General features: G+C 31.6%; 1 protein-coding gene across 4 annotated transcripts in view; it reads left to right on the plus strand.

Annotated features, from left to right (window-relative positions):
* The window catches only part of LOC107443473 (cytochrome P450 2J2), a 45,542-nt gene that overhangs the window by 19,024 nt on the left and 1,869 nt on the right, over positions 1-24,649 (plus strand). Inside the window, exons 1-6 of one of the 4 annotated variants that reach the window (XM_087165286.1) lie at positions 1,698-1,895; positions 11,699-12,080; positions 14,729-15,065; positions 18,575-18,774; positions 19,717-19,980; positions 22,267-22,440. In XM_087165286.1, the coding sequence (XP_087021412.1) occupies positions 1,884-1,895; positions 11,699-12,080; positions 14,729-15,065; positions 18,575-18,774; positions 19,717-19,980; positions 22,267-22,440 (1,369 nt within the window). In that variant the 5' untranslated portion in view covers positions 1,698-1,883. Of the gene's footprint in view, positions 1-1,697; positions 1,896-5,394; positions 5,617-10,283; positions 10,370-11,698; positions 12,081-14,728; positions 15,066-18,574; positions 18,775-19,716; positions 19,981-22,266; positions 22,441-24,649 lie in introns of those variants that run through there. The other 3 variants (XM_087165287.1, XM_087165288.1, XM_087165289.1) reach the window with 3 other exon arrangements.

Genomic DNA, 24,649 nt, shown 5'->3' on the forward strand with positions numbered 1-24,649 from the left:
ACTCCTTTCAACAATTGATAAGAGTTGAATGCTTGTTTCAGCTTATTGCACTTATTATTAGAAATAGATAACATTTCTAATAAACATCAAATAAAATTTTTTTTAACGTTTTCCTAATGTTATGCTGGTGGCATTTGACATTGAAAATTAAAAGTGACTATTAAACAGGACAGAGAAGGTAAATGTCTTCCACAGTGGAGGAAACCAGAAGAAAGCCGTCCTAGAAGAAATCGGCATCTTCCAAACCAAGTGCGAAAGGAATTATTTTTTTCAAAGAGAAATATTATATTAGGTTTTTAGACAGCTTATAAATGCAATTTAGTTTAAATAACAGCATCGATGTTCAAGCTGTTTAATTTTTAAATAAGCGAAAAATGAAAAGTAACAATTAGAAAAAATGAATTGAATGAATTTTTTAAGAAATCAAAAACAACTGCAGTTTTGCAATATTTTATGTAAATGAGTACAGTTAAACTTAGTTTTATAATCGCAAAAAAACTGCTAAAATAACATAATTACAGTTTTTATTGCTATTTCAAATTAACAAATCACACACTAAACTTTTACGCTATTAAGTAACACATTTCCCTATTACAAATAGCATATTAATTTTTAAATCAAATACTGACAAGTATGAATGCTCAAAATGACTTTCAGATAATTCATACAATATTAAGTTTTAGAAAAAATTAACAATATTTTTAACTTTACTCAAGCAGGAGGTTATATTATCTCCTATGGCTAGTGTGTAAGTACACTATAAAAACTGTTTAATACCAATACGAATTTGGAGTCGGAAAACTAAAAATTGTTTGTTACTTCAAGCGAATGCCGAACAAAGCGTTCATGAACACTTTAAGTGCAATAGTTAACACCAACAAATGATATCAGATGCATTTGCAATGTTGGCATGCATTTAGAAACAGTCAAAAGATCGATAGTTTTTGTTTGCAATCGAACAGAGAAGATGAAAGTTTGACTTGCGCGATGCTAAACATTTTACAGAAACAAGTAAGTAAACTCTTATAAAAAGCATGTATGATTTTAGCTCTATAATAAAAATTATTATGTTCTTACAAGATGACTTACTTAAATCTGTCAATTGTTTTAAATAATTTCGAATTATGTAATTGATTTCAGTTAACTTCGGTATTGTTAAGCCTTTCGAATGCAGATGAAATTATCTCTTGTTGTGTGTTATAATATTAACAAACTAGTTTCATTTTGAGAAATATTGTATATGTGCACCCTAAATTAGAATTATTGCCTTATAGTGTGCCGCCTGACTCTTATGTGCATCGCATCTTACTGTAATTATAAATTTTAGTTTTACTGGACAACAAAAATGGTGTCGGCTACTTAACACCAATTTAGTTTAAAAGAACAAATTTTTTTTCCTAATCCACTTTAGTCTTATCAACATTTTTGACGTTTAAAATTTTTGACAGTGTAATTGACTCTAAAGAAGAAAAAAGAAATACGTTTCAAATATAACCAGCAATTTCGGATGCATTTTGAGATTTAGTAAGAAAAAATAAAATGAAAAGCAAATTAAGCAAAGCCATAAAAAATATAGATATCATAAATACCTTTAGAAAAAATAAAAAACTTCTTCAGAATTCTGTTTCTCTTATCTGTATCAGAAAAAAAAATATTTTGATAGTTTGAACGCTTTTAAGATTATCTAAATCTTTTTCCTTCTAGAATTGAGTATTCGATTGATTATACAACATTGTCATGCTTTGGTCTGATAATTTCTTTTGATCTAAATGGATAACAATAAATAAATAGAAATAACAGTGAACAAGAGAAACAAGAATTTTTTAAAAATATATTTTTGTGTTGGGGATTCAATAGTTGATTAACTTTGAACGGATTTTTTAATGAACAACATGGTAAGTTAAAATAACAGATATTGATCTACTAATTTTATTGAAAAATGCTCATTAATGAAAACAATAGAAAAGTACTTTTTTTCCAAATAAAAATTCTGCAGTGTGATTTTACCCTGCCTATAATCAACATAGAGTCCATCGTAGTTGATGGATATCTATAAAACTCAGGACGTTATATATAGGACATGAGAAAAATAAAATCTGCTGTTCTTGTGCGCGCTTGTATATATATAAAATATAAATTAAAATAATACTAAAAATAAGACGATTTCCAAACAGCTATGAAAACTTAGTCTTCTTGAAAGAGTGAAACAGAAATGAGTACTTCGGTAAGATGTGCAGATAAGACCTCTAATTGCATCTGTTATTTATGATGTCCACTAAACTATCGAAGTGTCCTGGTAGGATATTGTCCCCCTCTTCTCTCGTAGCACTGTGGGTCAGAAGACCAAAAGTCAAAAATTAAATTTTAAACTAAAATATGTGTAGGCAGTTTTAATATAGCCCAAATTAAGTATTCATAATCATTCCAAACATTATAATTTGCTTTCTGGACCGCCAAGAGTACAATGTAATGAAAAATATGCTAAATTTTTTTTATGTAGCTTTCATTTCAGAAATATATATAGGAATTTCACCATACTGTTACATTTTCAGCAGAGTAATTAGTCTGAAATTATAGTGCAATTTTTCAATTTGTTGGATTAGTTAATACTCTTGACAAACTTATAGTTTATATCTTATCATTTGACATTTTACAATGTTTGAATGAATTTCGAAACTTAGATCCAAAAAGTTCCACGAGGTAATTAGCTAAACTTTTTTTGTTGTCTTCTTTGATGTTTCTCCTTTTAAAAAAACCTGCCCCATTTTGCCCGTATTGCAAAGAGGGACTAAATATACCGAAAAACAAAAATTATGTTTTTTTTCATGTTTTCGCGCTATTTTGTAATTAATTCGCGTTATTTTGTAATATTACTTCGGAAATATAATTTGCCTTTCATTTTTAATATTAAATTACGAAAATTATTATATTTTCACTGCTATATTTAATTATTTAAACGTACTGTATTATTTTTTTAATTTTTGCTCGCCATATTTTAGCCGCCATTTTGTTTTTTGGGGTATTTTCAGTGTATTTCAAAATTTCAACTATGAATTTAATTTACTTGGACATAAAACCCCCCAAATTTTGAAACAAATTTTATCGAAATACTAATTTTGGCCACGAAATTTTGGATGTTGGTGCATAGTAGGATTGTAATGTGCATAGCAGGATTACAGCTCTTGCACGGTTAAGGAAGGGTGTGTTCCTTGTGAAACACGTCTGCCAAGAGCATACTTCAGTGGATTTAGGTCCAAGAAGTACACTGTCCATTGCATACAGTCAATATCTTTACTTTCTAGTGTGTCCGATATCTCAGCGCATATGTGTGACTGCCCATTTTCGTCCATAAACAGAAAACGTAAGCCTACCATACCACTAAAAAGACGAACATTACTCATAATAATCTCTCTGCAATACCACTGCATTACCTCCCTCAAAGATATGAAGCGATGCTCAGCCAATGAACTTTATAACTGCTCATACCGATCACATTAATTGTTAAGCACAACGTGTCCCCCTCTCTCAACTAACTAGTAGTCAGAATCACATTCCATAGTGAATCGGAATTCGTCGGAGAACATCACTCTGGATTAGTTAAGCTTCTCAACCAAGTCACGACTAAAAACAACGTTGAGAAATGGATTGGAAGTTAAAAATGATGTGCATTATACCTTGACAAGTATTATGTGTACCCAAGAATTATCGTAAAAAGAGAGAAGAGAGTAAAACCATGCAAACCAAAAAAGAGAAAAATTCTATTCGTTTGTTAATAATACACACATTTTTCACAGAACCAGATACTTCTAAGACTATGTGATTTTAAAAACAATTAAACCTCGCATAATAAAAAATGTTCCAACGAGTGTTAAAATTAATCACAGTCCATCAAGATTGATCTGCGATATCAGGACATGTTTTCTAATAAGTATTTTAAATTTAAAAATTTTTCTAACACCTGTAAGATTGTTAAAATACATTTAACAGTATGGGTGAAAATTTATAAAACTCCTTCATTCATTAAATTTGTACATTAAAAGCATATGAGCATTAATTAAGCAATTTGTACATTAAAAGCATAGTATTTTATATTAATAAAATGAAGAGATTGTTTGTCTCTAATAATTCCAGAATCATTTGTTCCCTTCGAACTTTTTTGTGTTTACTCAACAGCCCGTTGTGGGTATGGAGGTCTCACAATTTCATTTCCCGCTGTTTTTACTTCCCAGACAAGTTAGTACACATCGGACTGGGTAGGCATCAGGGGCGGATTAAGCGCACGCGGGGCCCTAGGCCATTCAAATTTTTGGGGTACTTGGATTAAATTTTTTTTTCGTATATTTTTTATTTATTCAAATATAAAAATATTTATACATCTTTTCATTTAAGAAATCATATTTAAAATAAATAATAATAAATTAAATTTTACTTTATTTTATTAAATTAGAACTAAAAAATAATCATAAAATTTTGAAAAAATTTGAAAAATCATTGCTTTTCTTAATTAATCTCAATTTATTTTCAAAAAATTCATTTTAAGGGGGCTCCTAATCATTGGGGGCCCCATGCCATGGCCCAGTCTGGCCCAATGGGTAATCCGGCACTGGTAGGCATCAAGTCCCCACTGGACATTGAAACCTAGTGACAGTCCACTGAGACATCGGGGCTAACCATTTGTGTCATGGTCTCGAAATATGACCATGCGAGGAGCAAATTTTTAAATTTTTTTCCCACCTGCATACACGCTTTTTTTTCATTACTTTTTCTGATACTATATAAGGTAAAAATTTAAACCAAGAATCTAAATATTTAACAAATGTCCAAAATAAACATAATTTTACATAATGTATAAAAATATTAAATATATAACATGTTAAATATTTTTTTTGGTTTGGTCATTTTAACCTCCAATTCCAGGATCAACTTAAGATGCAGTTTTCATTATAGAAAATATTTGTTTGGCAAAGTTACCCCGATTGTTTAGGTAACTTTGCCCACCAGGTTTTACAGATCGTTTCTAAAAGAGAAATCATTGAGCATACATTTATTTAAATACTATAAATCAACACTGTATGCAAGAGTGTTCTCTCAAGCTAAATTATTATTCTCTTTTCTCCAACTGATTTTTCACAAGAAATTTAAAATAATCAAACTAATCCAGATTCATTGCATCAAAAATGATTTTTGTAATGATTATATGGATATATTCCTGGATTCTTGCGCTCGTTTGAAGATGTGTAAAAATGACCGAAAGGAATTTTATTCCATCAAGTTTTAAACATGTTTCTTTCTGCACTCTCAGGGACATTTCTATTTCGTTGTTCCTTTGATATTTATACATTGCGTAATCAAGTTACATCAAGGTTGCATAAACATTCCTATTTATTGATTCTCATTGCCTTTAACAGTTAAATGAATCAAATGGATTGTGATGGTTTATTTCTCATCGTTCTCGCTTTTTAATGGGTCTTTAAATCTCGTTCACTGAATGTGTCGTTCTTGTTCATTTTTACTTCTTTTTAATGATTGCAAAGTAACTTTGAAGAAGCGAGAGTTGAAAGAATAAAAAACTATAAAATTATTTCACTTCATAGATTAGTTAACAGTGAATAATTGGTAAGTACTGTTTTAATCTCTTGAAAAAAGAAAGAGTAGAGTGAAAATAAAGTTTTTTTCCAAATAAAATTTTATTTATGATTTTTAATTGCATAAACATATTTACAAAGAAAAAACAATTTTTTCAAAATCGTAATTTTTTTGCCGGAAGATTTCTGTATTTGCAATAACCACGTTTTACAGGACAGTGGCCCGGTTGATGTTTCCGTTCTGTATCTATTTGCATTAATGACAATCGCCAAGGCATCAAAGGAATTTTAGACTTGCAATTTTTTAATTTTTTGTTAGATGTAAAGGTTTTCTCGAGGATGTAAGTACAAAATGTATAATTTAAGACACATAATTAACAGTATACCTTAAGATAATTTAGGAAATTAAAGTGGTGTTCTGTTCATGCTTTCGATTTATAACATAGCGAGATAAACAACAAAATTGGAATACGCACGATGGCGAATGATTTAAACGAGTGAGTTTATTTGTATTTACTTTTATAATTAATAGAATACGAAATTTAAAAGAACAATTTCCATCAGTTCATTTTAACTTAGTTTATTTATTATTATTATAGGACACTCAAGCTTAATACAATTCAAATAAAAGTTTGAAAATATAAACTATGAATTATGTTTTGTTTATAAATTAATAGTTTGTGAGTTTAAAATTTGATTTATTTTTTATATACATTTTAAATTTAATTAGTTTCTTAGCTGTTTTTTATTCAAAAAAATTAAATAATGAAAAAAGCTCATAAACATGTGGGAAGATTTTTAAGTATGAATAACATTTTTGTTTAATACCACTAAACAAGTATCATTCTTTTTATTTTAATAAAAATACGATCAAAGCATTATATATGGAATATTATTAATTATGTAGTTTTATTACAATTGTTAAAGAAATGTCTTATATTATTACTATTATAGACAAGAAAATTAGAGGAGAAAAATACTGTCTTTGAAAAAAAAACAAAAACAATAAGAATTTTCTGATAAGGGAAACATTTTGAAATGCTCACCATTTAACATGATGTCAAACTATCTCAATTGTTTCTTGATCACAAACTTATGTATCACAAGTCTTGTTTTATAGATTTTCCAAATGATACTTATTTAAAGTCAATTTTCATTCAAAAGGCTTCTGCAGATTTTAATAACTTGTAAAATTTGAAGCGATTTTTTTAAAAGTATAATTTTTACTTATAATTTTAACAGAAACTGTAAAAGTACCTTTATCGTGAATGAAAATAAGTTGTTTAACTTTTAATCGTGGATAAATGCTTTATGTGATGAAATTGAATATTTTGTTTGGTTTGAATTGAATTTCATCATTTCCTTGTAATTTCATTTTTCTGCAATCAGCATTATACATTAGTTTTCAGCTTTGAAACATGAATAAAAAGCATATAGTTTTCTCGTTTAATCATTTCCACCAGTATTTTTACTTGAATAAAAAGTGCATTAATTTTATTGTATTTTAAAAAATAGAATTTTAAAAATTTGTAAATAAAAATAATAAAAACAGTGTTTTAAATAATAAAAATAGCATTTACTTAAAAAAAAGTATTTTAAAAATACCAGCTTGCCATCACTTTTTAATTTTTGGTAATATATACAATGTATGCATATACATCTGTTCTATATATGCATATTCAATGTATATATAGCCACATTACACGTATGTACATATGCGTGTCCAATGTATGTATGTACAAATGCACTCTAAACGTATGTATAACGTTTGGATTACATATGTGCAATGTATACATGCTCCATGTAATCATATACATTTGTACAATATATGAACATTCAATGAACTTATTTACTTATGTACAATATATGTATGTTCAATGTATTTTTGTACATGCGTGCAATATATTTTTGTACATGTGTACAATATGTACGCTCCAAAAAACTATGTACGAATGAAATGAAATTCCAGTATATCCAATGAAAAAATATGTTATTATGTACAATATGTGTATTTACACTTTATGTACATCTCTACAATATAAGCATGTGCATATTTATAATATATATGCACGTAAGGTACATGTATATACACATACACATGAGATGTTTTAAATGAAATCTATGGATTAAACAAACATGCTGAACACGGAATTTTCATTCTATTATACAAATATTATTATATACAAAGAAAGAGAATAGTCACCAATTGAGCCAATTACTCACTGAATACTTCGGAAACTTCTTTTCCGTGACATTCTTGAATGTATTTTGGCTCTATCCCGTTTTAAAGACCAGCAGTAATCTGCCATGATATGGTATCCCATTTCCTTTGGTAGCTGTCCTTCATAATTTTAATATCCTGGTGAAATCTTTCACCCTGTTCCTCACTAGTGTCTCCTAAATTGTCAGGAAAATAGTCTAAGCGGTTGTATAAATAGTGCACCTTAATGTTCATGTTACACCCAAGGGATCGGAAACTATTAAGCATCTCGTTTACTAGTTCAACATAGTTTTCAACTTTGCGCTTGCCCAGAAAATTTCTGATAACTGCAACAAAGGAAGTCCAGGTTTTTCTCTCTACCTCATTTATCGAATTTAAAAAGGCAGGGTCTTTAATCAGTTGCCTTATTTGTCGACCATCAAATATTCCTGCTTTAATTTTTTCCGTACTCAACGGAAGCATTTTCTCCCCTATATATGCAAAGCATGATCCATTCTTATCATGAGCCTTTACAAACTGCTTTATAAAACCCAGCTTAATATGCAGTGGACGAAAGATGAGTTTCTCTCGTGCAACCAAAGGGTTATTAATGATATTCTTTTCCCCAATGTCCAAGTTTTCTCTCCTAGGCCACTATTTTCTAACCCATTGATGTGTTTTGTCTCTGCTATCCCAGAGGCACAGAAGAAAGGATACTTGGTGTAGTCACTTTGCTGTCCAAAGAGAAAGTTTACCATTTTTAAGACTACACGAATCACCCATGAAGTATCAAAAATATCTTCAAAACCAAAATTTTGGTATCGTATTCTTATTTTATTTTTGTTGAGGGAGCAATTGGTATTGAACTATATGTGATCCCTTTATGTAGAAGATCACATTTCAAACTTCGCTTAAAACTGCCAATAAATAGGCACTAACCATCCGGAAAATATTCTGATTTTTCCCAGGAGACCTCTCTAATATCGTGAGAAAAAAAAATTTCTTCTTGAGAGAAAAAAGGTAGTATATCTTTCACCCTTGTTCGATAAAATGTAATTTTGGTTTCTGGTTCAAGCAAATTTTTATTCTTCAACCTAGAAGCCAGTGCTTCAGAAACTTCTTTCAAGTTCAGGTCTATGATGAGGTCATTTAGCTCATCTTGGTTGAAACGTTGAGAAATTGATGATATCTCCTCATAATCACTGTCACCTTCAGTGGTATTAGAAGGCTGATCAGAGGGACAATACTCGTCCTCACAGAGCTCTGGTAGCTGGTAAAACATTGGAATTGGCACTTCTTCTGAGTGAGAAATCGGGCACCTTGCAAAGACTAAATCTGGATACGTCCACTTGCTTCGGTTTGGTTCTTTCGATTGATTCCAGTAATATTTAGTTAGTTATATTTGCCATAGCGTTAGTCTTCTTTTTATGATAATTGGATTAAAGTAATAGTATTTATTTATAAAATAATAATATTATTATTTCATTAATATTATTTTAATTCAGTTGTTATAAAAATAAGGCTGATAATCCTTGTATAAATTTCACGGCATTCATACTTGAAATTGTTAAATAGAAAATAACATTGATAGATAAGTAAAATTATTTAAAAATGTAGAGCTGATTGAGAAAAACTGATTTTATATTTAGATTCAGCAACCCAAATATAGCTAAAATCTGTTCTAAAATCCCAGGCACCAAAAAAAAAGTTTTTTTTTTGTTGACCAGTGTTATTAGAAGCGTTATAAAAAATTACTTTTTCATTCTTTATTTAATAAAAAAAATGCAAAATATAAAAACAATGTAAATTTTTTTAATAATCCGGAAAAAATTTATTTCCTCATGGATAACTGAAAGAAACTGTAAAAAAAGTGGATGAAACTGGTAAAAATTGAAGAAAAAGCAATTCAAATGCTTAAAAGTATTGTAAGAATCGCTTTAATTTAAACAAATTATATTTAATATAGTACCAGAAAAATTGTCACATTTGCTCTTTTTTTAAAAAATGTATACATTATTTTATAAACTTATACATCATATTATCTGTAAGTCAGTTAGAGTATTTATACTTAACAGTATTTGATTTTAAAATTAGTATGCCATTTGTAACTGGGAAATGTCTTTCTTAATAGTATATAAGTTTAGTATGTTCATTTAAAATAGCATTAAAAATTGTAATCATGTTATTTAAACATAGTTTTTTTTACGATTGTAAAACTAAGTTTTACTGCACTCGTTTACATAAGATATTGAAAAACCGCAGTCATTTTTAATTTCTTAAAAAATTTATTCAATTCATTTTTTCTAATTGTTACTTTTCATTTTTCGCTTATTTAAAAGTTAAACAGCTTGAACATCGATACTGTTATTTAAACTAGACAGCATTTATAAGCTGTTTAAAAACCCAATTTAATATTTCTTTTTGAAAAAAATAGAATTTCTTCCGCACTTGAGATGAAAGAAGCCTATTTCTTCTAGGACGGCTTTCTTCTGGTTTCCTCCACTGTGGAAGAAATTTACCTTCTCTGTCCTGTTTAATAGTCACTTTTTATTTTCAATGTCAAATGCCACCAGCATAACATTGGGTAAACGCTACAAAATTTTTTATTTGATGCTTAGTAAAAATGTTATCTATTTCTAATAATAAGTGCAATAAGCTGAAACAAGCATTCAACTCTTATCAAATGCTGAAAGGAGTATTCTCTTTTTCGTTGTTTATTAACTTCTTTTTTATTCCTTTACTTACATATTTTAAGAAGTTATCAGAACCACTTATCAGACCAAAAACGTCCTCAATGTTTGACCTAACTCTCAATTAAAAGGAATTCAGATTTAAAAATAAGCATTTATCAGAAAGGAATCGAGCTGATAAGACGTTTTGATGACATATGTTCTGAGATTATCTTCAGTCATAAAGTAATATAAATTTTTGAAAGTTATGTATTCATAACATTTTAAAATCAATTAACTATGCATCATTTACTTTCGATAAATTTTTTTTTACTCATGAGCACAAAGGATTTTTTCAATATTTTTTTTCTTTGTATAAATATTTTGTACGTCATAATTTGCAAGCGCGAGGATGTTTTTATACAGTCAGTCTTTCCAATGAAAGTTAGATTTCTGGTTAATTTTAATATTCGTAGAGAAGATTACTAGACATGACCATTTTCCCATCAGAATGTTCATATATCTGTGTAAATTATTTGTAAGAGGCTAGGCTAAATTTTATTTCTCAATTAGAAATTATTAAAATAATAATACCTTGCCTAAGCTGCCTTTAGAAAAATAATTTTTGAAATTACGTTAATTATTTTGTTGTTCAAGTTTACCAGTTTTGAACTCCAATGAAATTATGGATGTAAAACTCAAACTTATGAAATTAATTAAAACTAAATATATTTCTAAAAATTTAGCAAATACGTTTCTCGTACAAGCAATCGCAGAAAAAAATTGATTTTCTGCAACTAACCTCTAAAAAAAAATAATAATATGGCTATCGTAAAAGCTAGATTTTGAACTGCAAGACCGCCCATCTACTTTGAATCTCAAAAGCTCACAGAAGAACATTCTGAGCTGTTTAGAAAATATAACTTTAATAATGATGAGGAAATTTTATCAAGTTCTTCTCGTTTGTTTTAAAAGATTTGATGATGAACAGTGGATCATTTAAAAGAGTGTTTATGAAGCATAGAGTGACTCAACAACATAGAAAGTATGTTAGCTTTACATATTAAAAAAAGTAACTCCATTCGCATTTTCTCTCTATGGAAAAAAAATAAATAAGTTTATTGCCATGAAATGTAAATTTGTATACTCCTTTTTTTAATTAAAAAGTAACGTTTGAGTAAAAAATGCATTTCACTCTAACTTTTGGTATTGTCTTTCTGAAATATCTTTGGCTTTTTTAATAGATGGAATTTTTAAAGGAGGCTCTATATTTTGCCAGTAACACCATATCAAGCATTTCAATAGGAGTTGCATCCGCATCTTTAATCCTGGGGTATATCATCGCTGCCTCGTTCTATTACATTCTCAGGGACTACGGTGTGCCCCCTGGACCGACAGGAGTGCCTATTCTGGGATGGTGGCCATTTATAGTGAGTGAGGACTGTCACCTGCAGCAGCTGGAACTGAAGAAGAAATACGGTGACATTTTCAGTTTCAGAATCACGGGTGCACTCTACATAAATCTCGCCAGTCAGAAAGTGCTGAGGGAAGCCCACGTCACTAAAACGGACAACTTCAGGGAGAGAACACCTGATTTCAATCTTCCGGCCAGAATTTTCGAAGACGGTGACTATCTATTCTTTATTCATGCATACCGACAATGTACGACACACCGGCATTGTATACATTGTAGTAAATTGTATTCAAAGTGCATAATAAGAAAATTATTCTATATTTTACTTATATATTGCATTCAAAGACAAATAGGCTTTAGGCAAAGTATGAAATAAGGTAAGTATTATATATTTTATCTAGACACAGTATTTACATATTCTAGACACTGTACTTACATATTTTGTACTTACATATGCTCCTTAGGCACATTTTTGAAATAAGAGTATTTTTTAATGCATTATTTCGACACTGAATACAATCAAAAATGGTTTTTGGGCACAGTCTTAAATAAGAGATTATGACATATTACAATAGCAAATTCTTAAGTAAACAATGACATATGCTCCTTCACATTTTGAAGTAAGAGATATTATTATCTTCGTCACTGTATACAATATTCTGAGCACTGCATACAATGACAGATGCTCATCAGGAACAGTATAAAATAAGATAATTATTATAAACTTTATTGAGGCATAGTACCTAATGTTTATGCTCCTCAGGCGCATTTTGAAGTAAAATAATTGTTATACACTTCATCTAGGCACTGTATACAGTAACTCATGATCCTGGTTATGTTTTGAAATATGAGAATTATTATATAACTTTATTTAAGCATTGTATACAATGACAAATACTCTTTGGGCACATTTTGAAATGAGATAACTCGTATAAACTATATCTTGGCCACTGTATGCTATCATGAATGCCCTTTGGGCCAAGTATGACAGAATAAATATTTCATCTCAGCAGTTTACGACAATGAAAAAGATGCTCTTTATGCAAAGTATTAAATAAAAGAACTATTATATACTTTACCTAGGCACTCTATGCACTGATAATTGCACTTTAGCCAATGTGTGATAATATGGTTGGCAGTTGTGAATCAGATAAAAAGAAACAGTGCATTATTTCATTTAGCTTTCTTTTATAAATAAACTATTACCGAGTTTATGTCTAAAATGTGCGGAATACCGTGTCATCCTTGACGGCTTATCTTATGACTGATAATGTATGATAATTACTAAGGACTGATGGCTTTCTTTTTAAAGAAAACAAAATCAAATATTAATCTACTTGTTACACTAAAAATTTGCTTTCAAATAATTCCAATATATCATTCTAATTGTATAGATGAAACATATTACATACTAAAGCGTTTGTCATTTGGTATTATATACAATGTTTAGGAAATGTGTGAACATTTAAATATTTTATACTTTGTCTTGTTGCTTTTCTATATTCGATAATGTATACAATGTCGGTGTTCAAACGTTCCCAGTAATATATTCATTGATATAAATGGAGTCGATCACCCTAAAACTTTCTAGAAATCTACTTGTTCTTTCCTTTACAGAAAATTTACAGCATTTCAAAGAATATCCAATAAAGATTTTTCAAAACTAGAACTTTTTGAGAAGCTACAGAAATAAATTTAAATTTGCATAAACGCTTGAATCGAAAGTATTTTCCGCGAAATCTTAATTTTAAACCTCCTTCCATGGATTTATAAGTCACGTCTTTTTATATTACTTTTAAGTGGTTCTTGCATTTCCATATCTCTATCTTTCCAAATTTTAAGAGTTTGATTTTTTCACTCAATGTAATTTTTGAAGTTTATGTAATATTGAAAAGCTAAGGCATCATTTTCTATCTTTCAGAATCTAAAGTACAGATTCATACTCTTTAAACTAGTTTTTAAAAAACTTCAAGTTGTTGACTAAAAAAGAACGATTTCAAGTGAGAAGTTCTTACATGCTGTAGAATCTGAATTTGTCGACGGTTAATGAAAATGGCGATTTCTTTAGCTTTATAACTTTTTTCTACCGGTCAATGTAAAAAGACCCACGTCTTAATTTTATACATTTTAAATTCTGTGTCTATACTTTACTCTATAAAAAATCAGGAAACCAAGAAATGCAGACGGCTTCTTTGCACCATAGTCATGTATTGAAACACCATGCATAAATTTTGGATCTAAGTGTTTCGCTTCACCACGAATCATTCTGCACACTACTTGCTGTAAAGTAGCAACCACCCTACTTGGTACAGCCATCACTACTAAAATTCATAATTAAAGTAAGATAGGAATCTCATCAGAGTCAGTTATGTTATTTTCACGATGCACTATAAGTCCAGAATCATTAATTTAGAATGCATATATGAAATATTTTTAAAATAGAATTATTTAATAAATCGAACACACACAAAGAGAAGATAAAGATGAATTCAAACTAGGCTTAATAAAATTGGAGCTGATTGAAATTACTTGTTTATTTATTTACATTGTCAGATACATATAAATCTAATGAGAATATAAATATCTTCTTTAAACATACATATCTTTTATAACATCTTGCTTGTGCTTCAGCGGAATGGACAACATCGAAATCAAACTTACATCTTTTCTGCTTAATTGTTAACATAAAACATCTATAGTCTAAGGCCAAATTTTGCGAGAATAATTCACAAAAGACATCGGATCTTGACGCAAGGTTTATCATATATTGAAGTTTAGATTTAACTTTACCCTTTAAATAGTGTAAGTTTAGATTATTGTAGTTCATTTGTTTACTGTCTACTATTTTTTATCGACGTAGGAGTGTTGTTTTCTAGAGGAGAAAAATGGCAGACTGTGCGGAGATATTTTCTGACGCAATTCAGAGACAGAGGCATGACCCTCTTCAAAGAAAACACAGCAGACGTCACAGACGAAATTATCTGCAGTCTCGTGGAAGACCTCAGAAAGTGTTCGAAAGAGCCCGTTGACATACTGAGACTTTTAGTAAATAAAGGTAATGAAATGATCCGTAACACTTTATTGGGAATCAACACACCCGTGACAGAGGAAGATGTGCGCATCATTCAGGAAGAATACAGACAAGTGAGCCAGATTCTTCACTCGAAGAATATGCTCCTGTACGGAACCTTCGCGAAGTAAGTTCTTGCAACTTCTCTTTTTTACCCTAGTATCAAGCTACTGATAAATTGAAAATAGTCACCGGAAAGTTAAAGATTCAATCTGATTTATATACAATAAGCAAACATACTGAATAACTTGCAGTCTAATTTTCAAGAACTGATTGCCTGTCGTAATGGTTCATAAACCTAACCTTAAATATATTAATTACCCAGCACAGACGATATCTAAAGTTTAAAACCAGATACAATAACGCATTTTCTCTGAACAAAAATATTTTTCTATAATTAACTCTAAAGTGGAGGCCGTTAACCAGTAGTTTGCGAAAGAATTTTAATCATGAATGCCAATTCTATCAAGCTAAAATACTTTTCGGTAAGTAACTCTAAACCGTAGATTCTCAACCTTTTCAGCGTAGATTCTCAATCATTTCAACGCCCCCTTTGTGAAAACCCAGTTATTTAGAGCATGGTGACAGAGTGAGGTGTGCTGAATTATAAGAGACAGCATTAAGCAATTTATTAAGAGTTAAATTTGTTTGGTTTTTTAAAAAAATAGTGTGTACGTTAACTCGATACTTTTCTCACGACAGGTAATCGCAGCCTCTTTGTTATAATTAAAATAAATACGCTAATGACACCCACAAAAATTTTTTTACACTAAAAAGTAATAACGAAACATTAGTTTGTTACCGTTCGGTTCAATACTTTTAGTGAGGTGAAGACGCAAGTTCCCTCGTTGCACAATTTCTTGTTGATATATCCTTTTTTTTGTGACAAGATCCGTAACAACACTGAATCCACGTTCGACCAGGTAGGAGGAAGGGAAGGCATTTAAATTTTTTTTAACAATAGTCCGCAGTCCAAGATAGAGGCGACTGATGTTACCTTGAAGCCAAATTTCTGTGAGACGATCACCACTTCAAAGTTTCATTAGTTCAAAGTTTGGCTAATTCCTCCTAAATCTGAACCTCTGCTGTTTCAATATTCACAAAAAGGTTCTTAACCCAATTACCCATTGAGGGACTTCCAGGGAACAAAAAATCTTTAAAACGGTCAGAAAAGTCCACGTGCAAAGAGTTAAGGTATTGACAATATTCTTATGCAGCATCACAGCGAATTTCACCTGCCTGGTTGAACTCATTCCAACAAAAATTCTACTTCCACAAAATGAGTTTTTTCAGGTAGGCAGAAATGACTGATTTTGTAGAAATCAAATTGATCTCGTCGCCTTGAGGTTAAAAATTAATGCCATTAAATTTTGCAAATAAATCCCCCAAATTCTTTCTTAAATTCTATCAATCTGTCTTTCTAAGCTACATCTCTGCTTGAGAGGAACTCAAGCACAGAGTCGAAAAGATTCCTAAACCTATTGAGACAGGTGCCTTTAGAAAGTAATTTTGTGTAGTAGCAATCGATTAAATTCTTCATCATACACAGCTGTCTGAATAATTAATTGTTAAGAGCATTACTGTGGATTTTGTTCACAGCAAATATGATATACTGCAATAACTGATGCAAACGGTCGCTGAGAATTTTTCCTACTTAATGCTGTCTGTGAATCACGCAGTGATCAGCTAAAATATCTGGTATTTCCCTCTACAAAAGGGCGATTAGCCCACGATGTCAACCCACCATTGCAAGAACTCCATCAGTGGCAATCGACATAATATTCTCAAGAGGAATGCTTTTCTCTGTTAATCTCTAATAATCTTGGACGGTCTTAAAAATAGATTTACCATTGGTATATACAATCAAGCCTCTTGCAAAAAGCACCTCTAGAATACTTTTTCCTACCTTTACAAACCGGACCTACACTTACAATAAAGCCTACATTGCATGGCAAGATTGATTCATCAGCTTGAAGGGAAAATTCGTTGGATATCAAAAGTTTGCATAAAGAAACTTCAACGTCTTCATCCATCACACCATTTCGTTCCCGCACTGTGTCATTGCTTAATGGAATATTTTTGATTACATTGGATGTGGCTGAATGGCGCAAAACTGTTTCTAAAACTTCCTTGACAACCGGCAGTATCCAGTTTGTGCCGATGGTATGAGCTTTCCCAGAATTAGCAATAAAGTTTGATATATTATAAGAAGCTATCAAACCATCGTCGCATTTTTGTGATGAGGATGCTAGTAACCCTGAGACCGGATGTGCCTTTAGAAACTTGTCTTTGATGTTCATGAAAAATAACAAATCTTTATTTTGTTTGTCAGGATGAGTTCTTTGCAAATGCTCCTGCTAACGGAAAGTTTTCATTGTCTCATTAGATAAAACTTTGTTACAAAGTAAACACATGGGCAGTTGAAAGTTCAACAGCGATTGAACAAATCCGAACTTCAAGTACGTGGCACGGTATTGATGATACTTCTTTTTGCTAACCGACATTGTTGGTGGCAGCAAAATACAAACGATGAAAGAAAATAAACTATTTCTCCAAATTAATAAATAATTTATGGTCGTGAACTAATTCGCACATATACATGGCCAAATAAACAATGAGATCGAATCAAAACTGGGGAAAAAACTGTAAGGAAGGTAACGAAAATCATCATAAACACGGGTCAAATCTATATTCACGCACTTCGATTTCAGCCAAATGGCATGAATGAGTGAGAGCCATTCGCGAAATAGCTTGAATGAATCAGAGGCAAAAACTACTGAATCATGCGCTGCGCTGTGTTGGTTTGGATCGGAGAATGTGTCGTAGAAGTTCGTTTTATTGGTAGTACAAAAGGTGTATCGGATAATCTTAATTTATTATATTAATTTAATCTTTTTTTCTTTTAATATTAATTTCAGATTAATTTTATTTATTAAATAAATTTAATTTAATAATTTTATTTGTAATTTTTAAATAGAAATTTGAATGACAAAACATGCTCATCACCAGCTCCCAAAACATACCCAACGCTCCCCTAGTGCCCAAAACAAGTTCACCGCCCCTTAGTAAGTATACTCCCAACGCCTCAGTTGAGAAACAATGTTCTAAGATATATGCCTTTAACCAGTAGCTTGTGAAAGAATTATGAATGCCAATTCCATCGAGCTGAAATATTTTTCCATAAGTAGTTCTAAACTAGAGGCCGTTAACCAGGAGTTTGTGGAAGAATTTTAATCATGAATGCCAATTCTATCGAGATATAGCGCGAATGTTTGACAACTTTAAATGCATTTTGGCTACTGTTGTATGAAGGTATGTCTTATTTTTTTAGTCATAATTTTATTTTGCACGCATATCTGTAAGAAAAGAAATGAGTGAAAATTGTATTTTATCAATTGTTTAGAAAATCGTAGGAGAAATATCACATTTAAACATTATACTATTTTTCCTAACTCAATCGTCTTTTTTTGTTAGGTATTTCGCTATAAAAATATGTTCTATCATCAAATATTTGTTTGCGTTAAAAAAAAGACATACTTTTTAAAAGAGAAAAAAGTTTAAAAAATTTCCTATAATTCAAGATTGTGAAAGAAGAAGGCTCTTAACGGTGTTTTATTTCTGCGAATTCGTTTTCAGGTACTTTATTGCTCCGTACCTGCATTTCTACAAAGAGGCGATGAAACTCCACAGCAAGGTGAAGAGTAGATTTCAAAAAATGATTGATGACCACCGACGGACATACGATGAAGATAACATTCGGGACATCATAGACGAATACATCCACGAGAAAAATTTGAGGAAGTCTGAAGGAGACGAAACGTATAAATTCTTTACAGGTAAGGACCTCCATTAATATTGTTTTTGCAAGGAAAATACATATCGCCTCTGCAAAGATCTATATTTAACATCTGTGACAATTAAGTTCAATTTGTCCCGACAACAACAACAAAAAGTGAACCTGCATCACAGTGTGGGAGTGTTTTTCATGGTTCGACTTCGGTGCCTCAACTTCGTGACTAGAAACATGAAGTCTGAGATGTATGTGGGCATTCTAGACAAAGCTGCTTTTTTAACTCTTTGAGAATGTTTCGGAGACGGCCCTCGTTTCTCTTTCAGTAAGATAACTGCTTCTATCTAACATAAAGACTTACGTAGCTATGATTTGAAGAAATAAATTTGCTTTCTGAGAGCACCAACTGCAAATCCCAAGTTAACCCACATGAATCAAATGAACCATATTCAGTACCGGTCACTCATTTCCGCTGGAAGTAAATTTCTGTATCCACCATTCACAAACCTGCTTCCCTTGACATGAGCAGGCTGTGATTAGATGTAAAAAGGGGTCCACCCTCGGAATTTTAGTAGTCTGTACCAGCGGGACTATGGATACGTTTATCTAGACAGCGTAGAATTCGGAGCTGAACACAATACACTGCACTCAAGCTTTTATGCTCTTTATTTATTGTTTTTATTTGCATATTTATATGGCACTTCTATAATAAATACAAACAAGCTAGCATGCGTATCTTTAGATTTCATTTTGCTATAAGTATTTAAATTCTCACACTTTTATTTACATATATGTGGTAACCGATGAATTAATCATATTTTTTTGTGTCATTATGGAGGTGCTTGCATCTTAAATGTTTATGACAACAGAGCTGGTAAACAAAAATTCTCTGTCTTTATTTGTTTCTCAAATGTGTGCTTCGATTCTTTTAGCATTTGCATTTAATACAATTTTTATTTAATAATTAAAATGATCTGTTGATTTCTAGACGAAACTTTGGTGAGCAATCTCTTACAGTTCGTTGGAGATGGAGTTGTGAGTGTGTCGACCTTTGTGACTTTCCTCCTGATGCCCCTCTTGGACCACCCCGAGGAGCAGGAGAAGATCTACAAGGAACTAGTGGAGGTGTGTGGAGAGGACAGGAATCCAACCATGGCTGATAAAAGCAAACTCAGATACTTCAACGCATTCCTTCTGGAGGCTCAGCGATTGGCTAATTTCGTTCCTCTCTTTCCAAGTCTGGAATGCACGAGTAAGCTCAAATGCGTCATTAAAACCAGGATAAATCTGTTTCCGTACACTGACCACTCGAATACCTCCATCATATTATCGTATTTATTTCTTATCGTAAGTGACTATGAGATATTAGATATGAGATATTATTGTTCCGAATGAAGTAAGACTTAGGTAGGTACTTAATTTACGTCTCATTAGAGCTGAACAATGGGCTATTTACGATGGTTTGGGAAACATCACTGAGGATGATCCGAAGACATGCCATCGCAATTTTGATCCTCTGCAGAGGGGATGGCTCCCCTGCTATGGTAGCCCGAAGACTTTCGAAGTCGAGCTCTTTGCGGTAGAACAATGTAACGAGGACCACGCACCCTCGGTCCCTATGCTGATGAAAGTGGTGACCCACCCACTTATTGACCGCAGCCAGTGATGTTTGACTTCGGTGTTAACTGGGAACCGTTTCCTTACGATCAGTCCTCTGCTGGACAAGTAAGGCTTAATTTAACACATAATTGAAATTGCATCAAATTTGTATCCCATTAAGGTTCAAATTTTTGTTTTAAAGAAAAAACATTCACTAATCAAAAATATTTTGCAATGTAGAAACATGAGATATTGCTTATTTGCTTTACATTATAAAAAACGTAAAAAATAGTTTTGAAGTCTTTCGATAGATTGCTTTTTATTATTAAAGTAGGGATTCAAATACTACACCAATATTTCAGGGACGGATAAAAGTAAAATATTGAATATGATATTGAATTCTTTAGATTTGTTCATTTGTGAAGTTTTCAGTTTTACTGGTTTATGAAACTGAGTTTACCATAGGCTTTTAAAATTAAATTATTAAAGATCGGATGTCAAACGGATCAAAGTAATATAATTGATTTTCTAAAAGAATATGAAAGATAATCTGCAAAAAATAAAAACTCTGTTTTAAAAGCACTACAGAGATTATTAATAAATAAAATGAAAAGCAGAGGTTCAAGTTTTGAGCCCATAAGCCAGAACAATAAGTAAACTTAATGGAAATAGCATTCCTAAAATACACAGATAAAGATCTATTACATAAATAAGAAAATAACCATTCAACAATATTTTCATGAAAACCAAGCACTACTACCTTATTTAACAAAATACCAAAATCAAACTAGTAAAAAGCTTTAGAAAGGTTTGTACATCAAGCTGGGACCTATTTTTAAAAACAGATATGATTTTACTATTTATACAATGCAAATTTGTTGCTGAGGATCAGCTAACAGAACTCTAACGGGTCAGGGAGAGCAGGGAAAACTTGGAATTGTCAGGGAATTTTCTTTTAACTCTAAAAATAGTCAATCAGGGAAAGTGGCACTTTTTTACGAAAAAAAACCACTGGAAAATTATTATATCATACCTGGAAAATAACCAGTCTTAGAATTGTAAGTAACAGTAATAAGTGATTGATATATGAGTTAAATATATATAATTCTAACATCTACATTACAACTATTTTATAAAATTCCACTTTTTAGAGAAACTTTTCCATTCTTGTTTTAATGTGTGTTTTTGCTCTCAAAATCTAATACTTAACATTACAAATAAAAGAATAAAAGTTTTCTGAGGAAAAAGATAAAATATGTTATGGATTTTCATTGAAGTATCTCATATAATTTTAATAGCTATAGACCTAAATGGTTACATTATAACCACATTGATTATAATATAACCGCCGTTATATTATATATTATTTGGTTTGTCGTCGACCTTCTGAGCCCAAGTCTGTTGGTTCGATCCCCCGCCCAGACACCGGATTTTCGGGATGCAGAAAATCCTCAGCAGCCATGTCGTATGATTATGCGGCATGGAAAAGATCCCCTGGAGTGCCCTATTGGCTCTTGGAATTTCCGGCAAAATTAAATTCCTAGTGCACTTTAGCATCCAAATAAGAGTCTCGGTGCTGCCATCTAGTGTGGCAGAAACTAGACGACCAAATTAACATGGCCAACGGTATCTCACCCATTGTGGTGGTCCTGAAAGAGTGGATACCACTTCTGGAGAACGCACTAGGTCTGCTCATGCGTGCGCACTTGTGCAGCTCATTGGAAATATTATATATTATAACCACATTGATTTTTCCAAGAGTATATATTTATCGTCACTATGTGTATGCATAATAATGCAATGTCAAAGATATTTTAATGTATGAAAATCTTCTAACAAGCAGTAAAAAAAGCATATACTTCCCAACAATATAAAATTAAATTCCACTTTATTATCTTCCATTTCATTAAGACAAACTGTATTTTATCTTTTCGAGCAGAAGAAACGACTGTCGGGGGTTACAGGATACCTAAAGGAGCCATAACTGTCACAAACGTCTATGCTATACATAACGATCCCAATGTCTACGAGGATCCAGATAAATTTAATCCTTCCAGATTCCTTGGAGTGGACGGAAAACCAAGAGAAGAATTACCCATAACATTCGGTGTAGGTGAGTCACTTCAAGTTTTCTATTTTTTCATTTATTATTATTCATTTATTTATTTATTATTATTTATTTATCTATTATATTTTTTTTTAATCTTTCGAAATTGCATCGTTTATTTGTGTTTCGCAGAACTCAACTTTCATCATTCAACATAATAGTTTACAGAAGGGTTTAATACCTATGAAATATAGGGTTGCTTCCACGTCTCTGTAAGGCGGAAAATAGTGGTGTCCTCACTTCTGGCGACGCTTTGAAAGTAACTTATCTGGGTGGGCAGAGCACTAGTGTCCAGTCTCAAGGGTCAGGGTTTGAATTTCGATGAATAGAGAAGCTGACAAAAGAGAAACGATTTTTGATCTTTTCTTAAATTCCAGATTATTTTTAGACAATTTTTGCAAAATCATTTGATTATAATGGATTTATGAAATTGTCATTCCTTTCTTTACCTGGAAATCGGCATTTTTCTTTCATGCCTTCATAAGAAGGTATCTACGACTCGAGGAGGATGGAGGAAGGTGGACCTAACCGCTACAAAACGATTAACTTCACCTTCCTACAATCACAAGTTCTTTCTTACTATTTTTGCTGGAGGTACCAAGTTAAGCGATTCTTCTGTGGGTCATGATGAATGCTCGAAGGAAATTACTTTCCTGAGCACTTAATTGATTCAGAACTATTGACATGATCTCAATTCATCATCAAATCTGTTACGATCTGGTGTTTTATTATATTCAAAATATTGCAATAGATTTCTCCGCGTTCTGCTGTACCCGTCTTAACGATGTATACATAATTCTAAATATCGATCCAGAAGACACTGAGATATCTTTAGTCAGTTATTTCATAAGCAAGGGTTTTAATCAAGGCAAATGTATCTCACTCTTATCAATATCCCATTGGACTTTGACCAGACATTGGCACCGAATTTATTGGGATATCCTATGTTAATTTTTCCACTAACAAATTAATATAAACAAAAGCATCTCACTCTTATCCTCATATCAATATCCCATTTGATTTTGTCCAGGTATGGCTAGAGAAGTTTCTTGGATATCTTTTGTTCAATTCTTTAAGCAATGGCTTCAGTATGGGCACTCTAATAAATTTTTTCGTCAATTTCCATACAAACATGGTAATATGTGCAATCAAGGGAAAAGTTATTGAAGAGCAGCAATGTAAAAAAAATGGTAGTTTTTCTTAGCTAGACGCAGTCCATGGATGGTTGACCATGCAAAGCTTATCGCAGATGGCGCTAGTAGTCGCAAATTCGTCGTAAAACTTCCGGGTTACTACTTGCGACTGAAGTTTACGTTTAAGCTTGAAAAAAAGCACCATCCAATATTATTATGCTTATAGGGCTTTCAACATAAGAAGTTCTTTTAATCTTACTTGAAACGAAACAAACAACAAATGATTTCGGACCACTCTGCAAGCGTGCTATGATACTACCCAAAAAAATAAAAATTGGTGCTATATTACGCAAATATAGCCAAATGTGTTCTAACACTCAGAACATAACTAACCTTTCACTTTATTTATGCTGTGATATTAATTTTGCTAAATTTGTTTGAAGCTCTCGACCTGTTAGAATTTATAAATTACTGAAAACTCTTTTGAATGGTAAAATGACGCTTAAATTTAAACACAAATAAAAGTAATGAAACTTCCTAGAATATGAAACCTGTTCACACATCGCCTCGTACGCATAACATAAGCGCTGTGATACGCCGCAAGTTTTCTAAATTTCGTCCGGTGTCAGGAAGCCATTGTTTACATTCAGTCAACCATCCATAAATGATATAACGTTTTCCCAATATTTGTTATTTCCTCCCCTTCTTATTTACAAAAAAATGTCACAACCTATACTCCCCCTTGTCACATGCTACACTCGATTAAATAAACATATTCTTGCAGCTGAGAAACACAGCAAAGCATTATTGATCATGTTTCGAATTTTTTTTCTTTAACTTCAACTATGTGGGAACGCAACAAAAATAATGACTGTATGTGAGCTTTTTTGACTGAAAAGAAACTGAAATAAATAATATAAAAGTATGCCGATTTTAAATACTTTTATTATAACCTAAATGTATATTGTAAAGCCTTTGTTACCATTTCCCTCCCTCACAACACAAATTGTTACTCCTCTCCCTCCTCCTCGCACTTTGACATCATTTGTGGATGGCCACTTAGTAGGGCCATCCGTTGACGA

The sequence above is a fragment of the Parasteatoda tepidariorum genome, chromosome 6, assembly GCF_982258835.1.
Source record: "Parasteatoda tepidariorum strain Cologne lab strain chromosome 6, Ptep-v5.0, whole genome shotgun sequence".
NCBI classification, from domain to species: domain Eukaryota; kingdom Metazoa; phylum Arthropoda; class Arachnida; order Araneae; family Theridiidae; genus Parasteatoda; species Parasteatoda tepidariorum.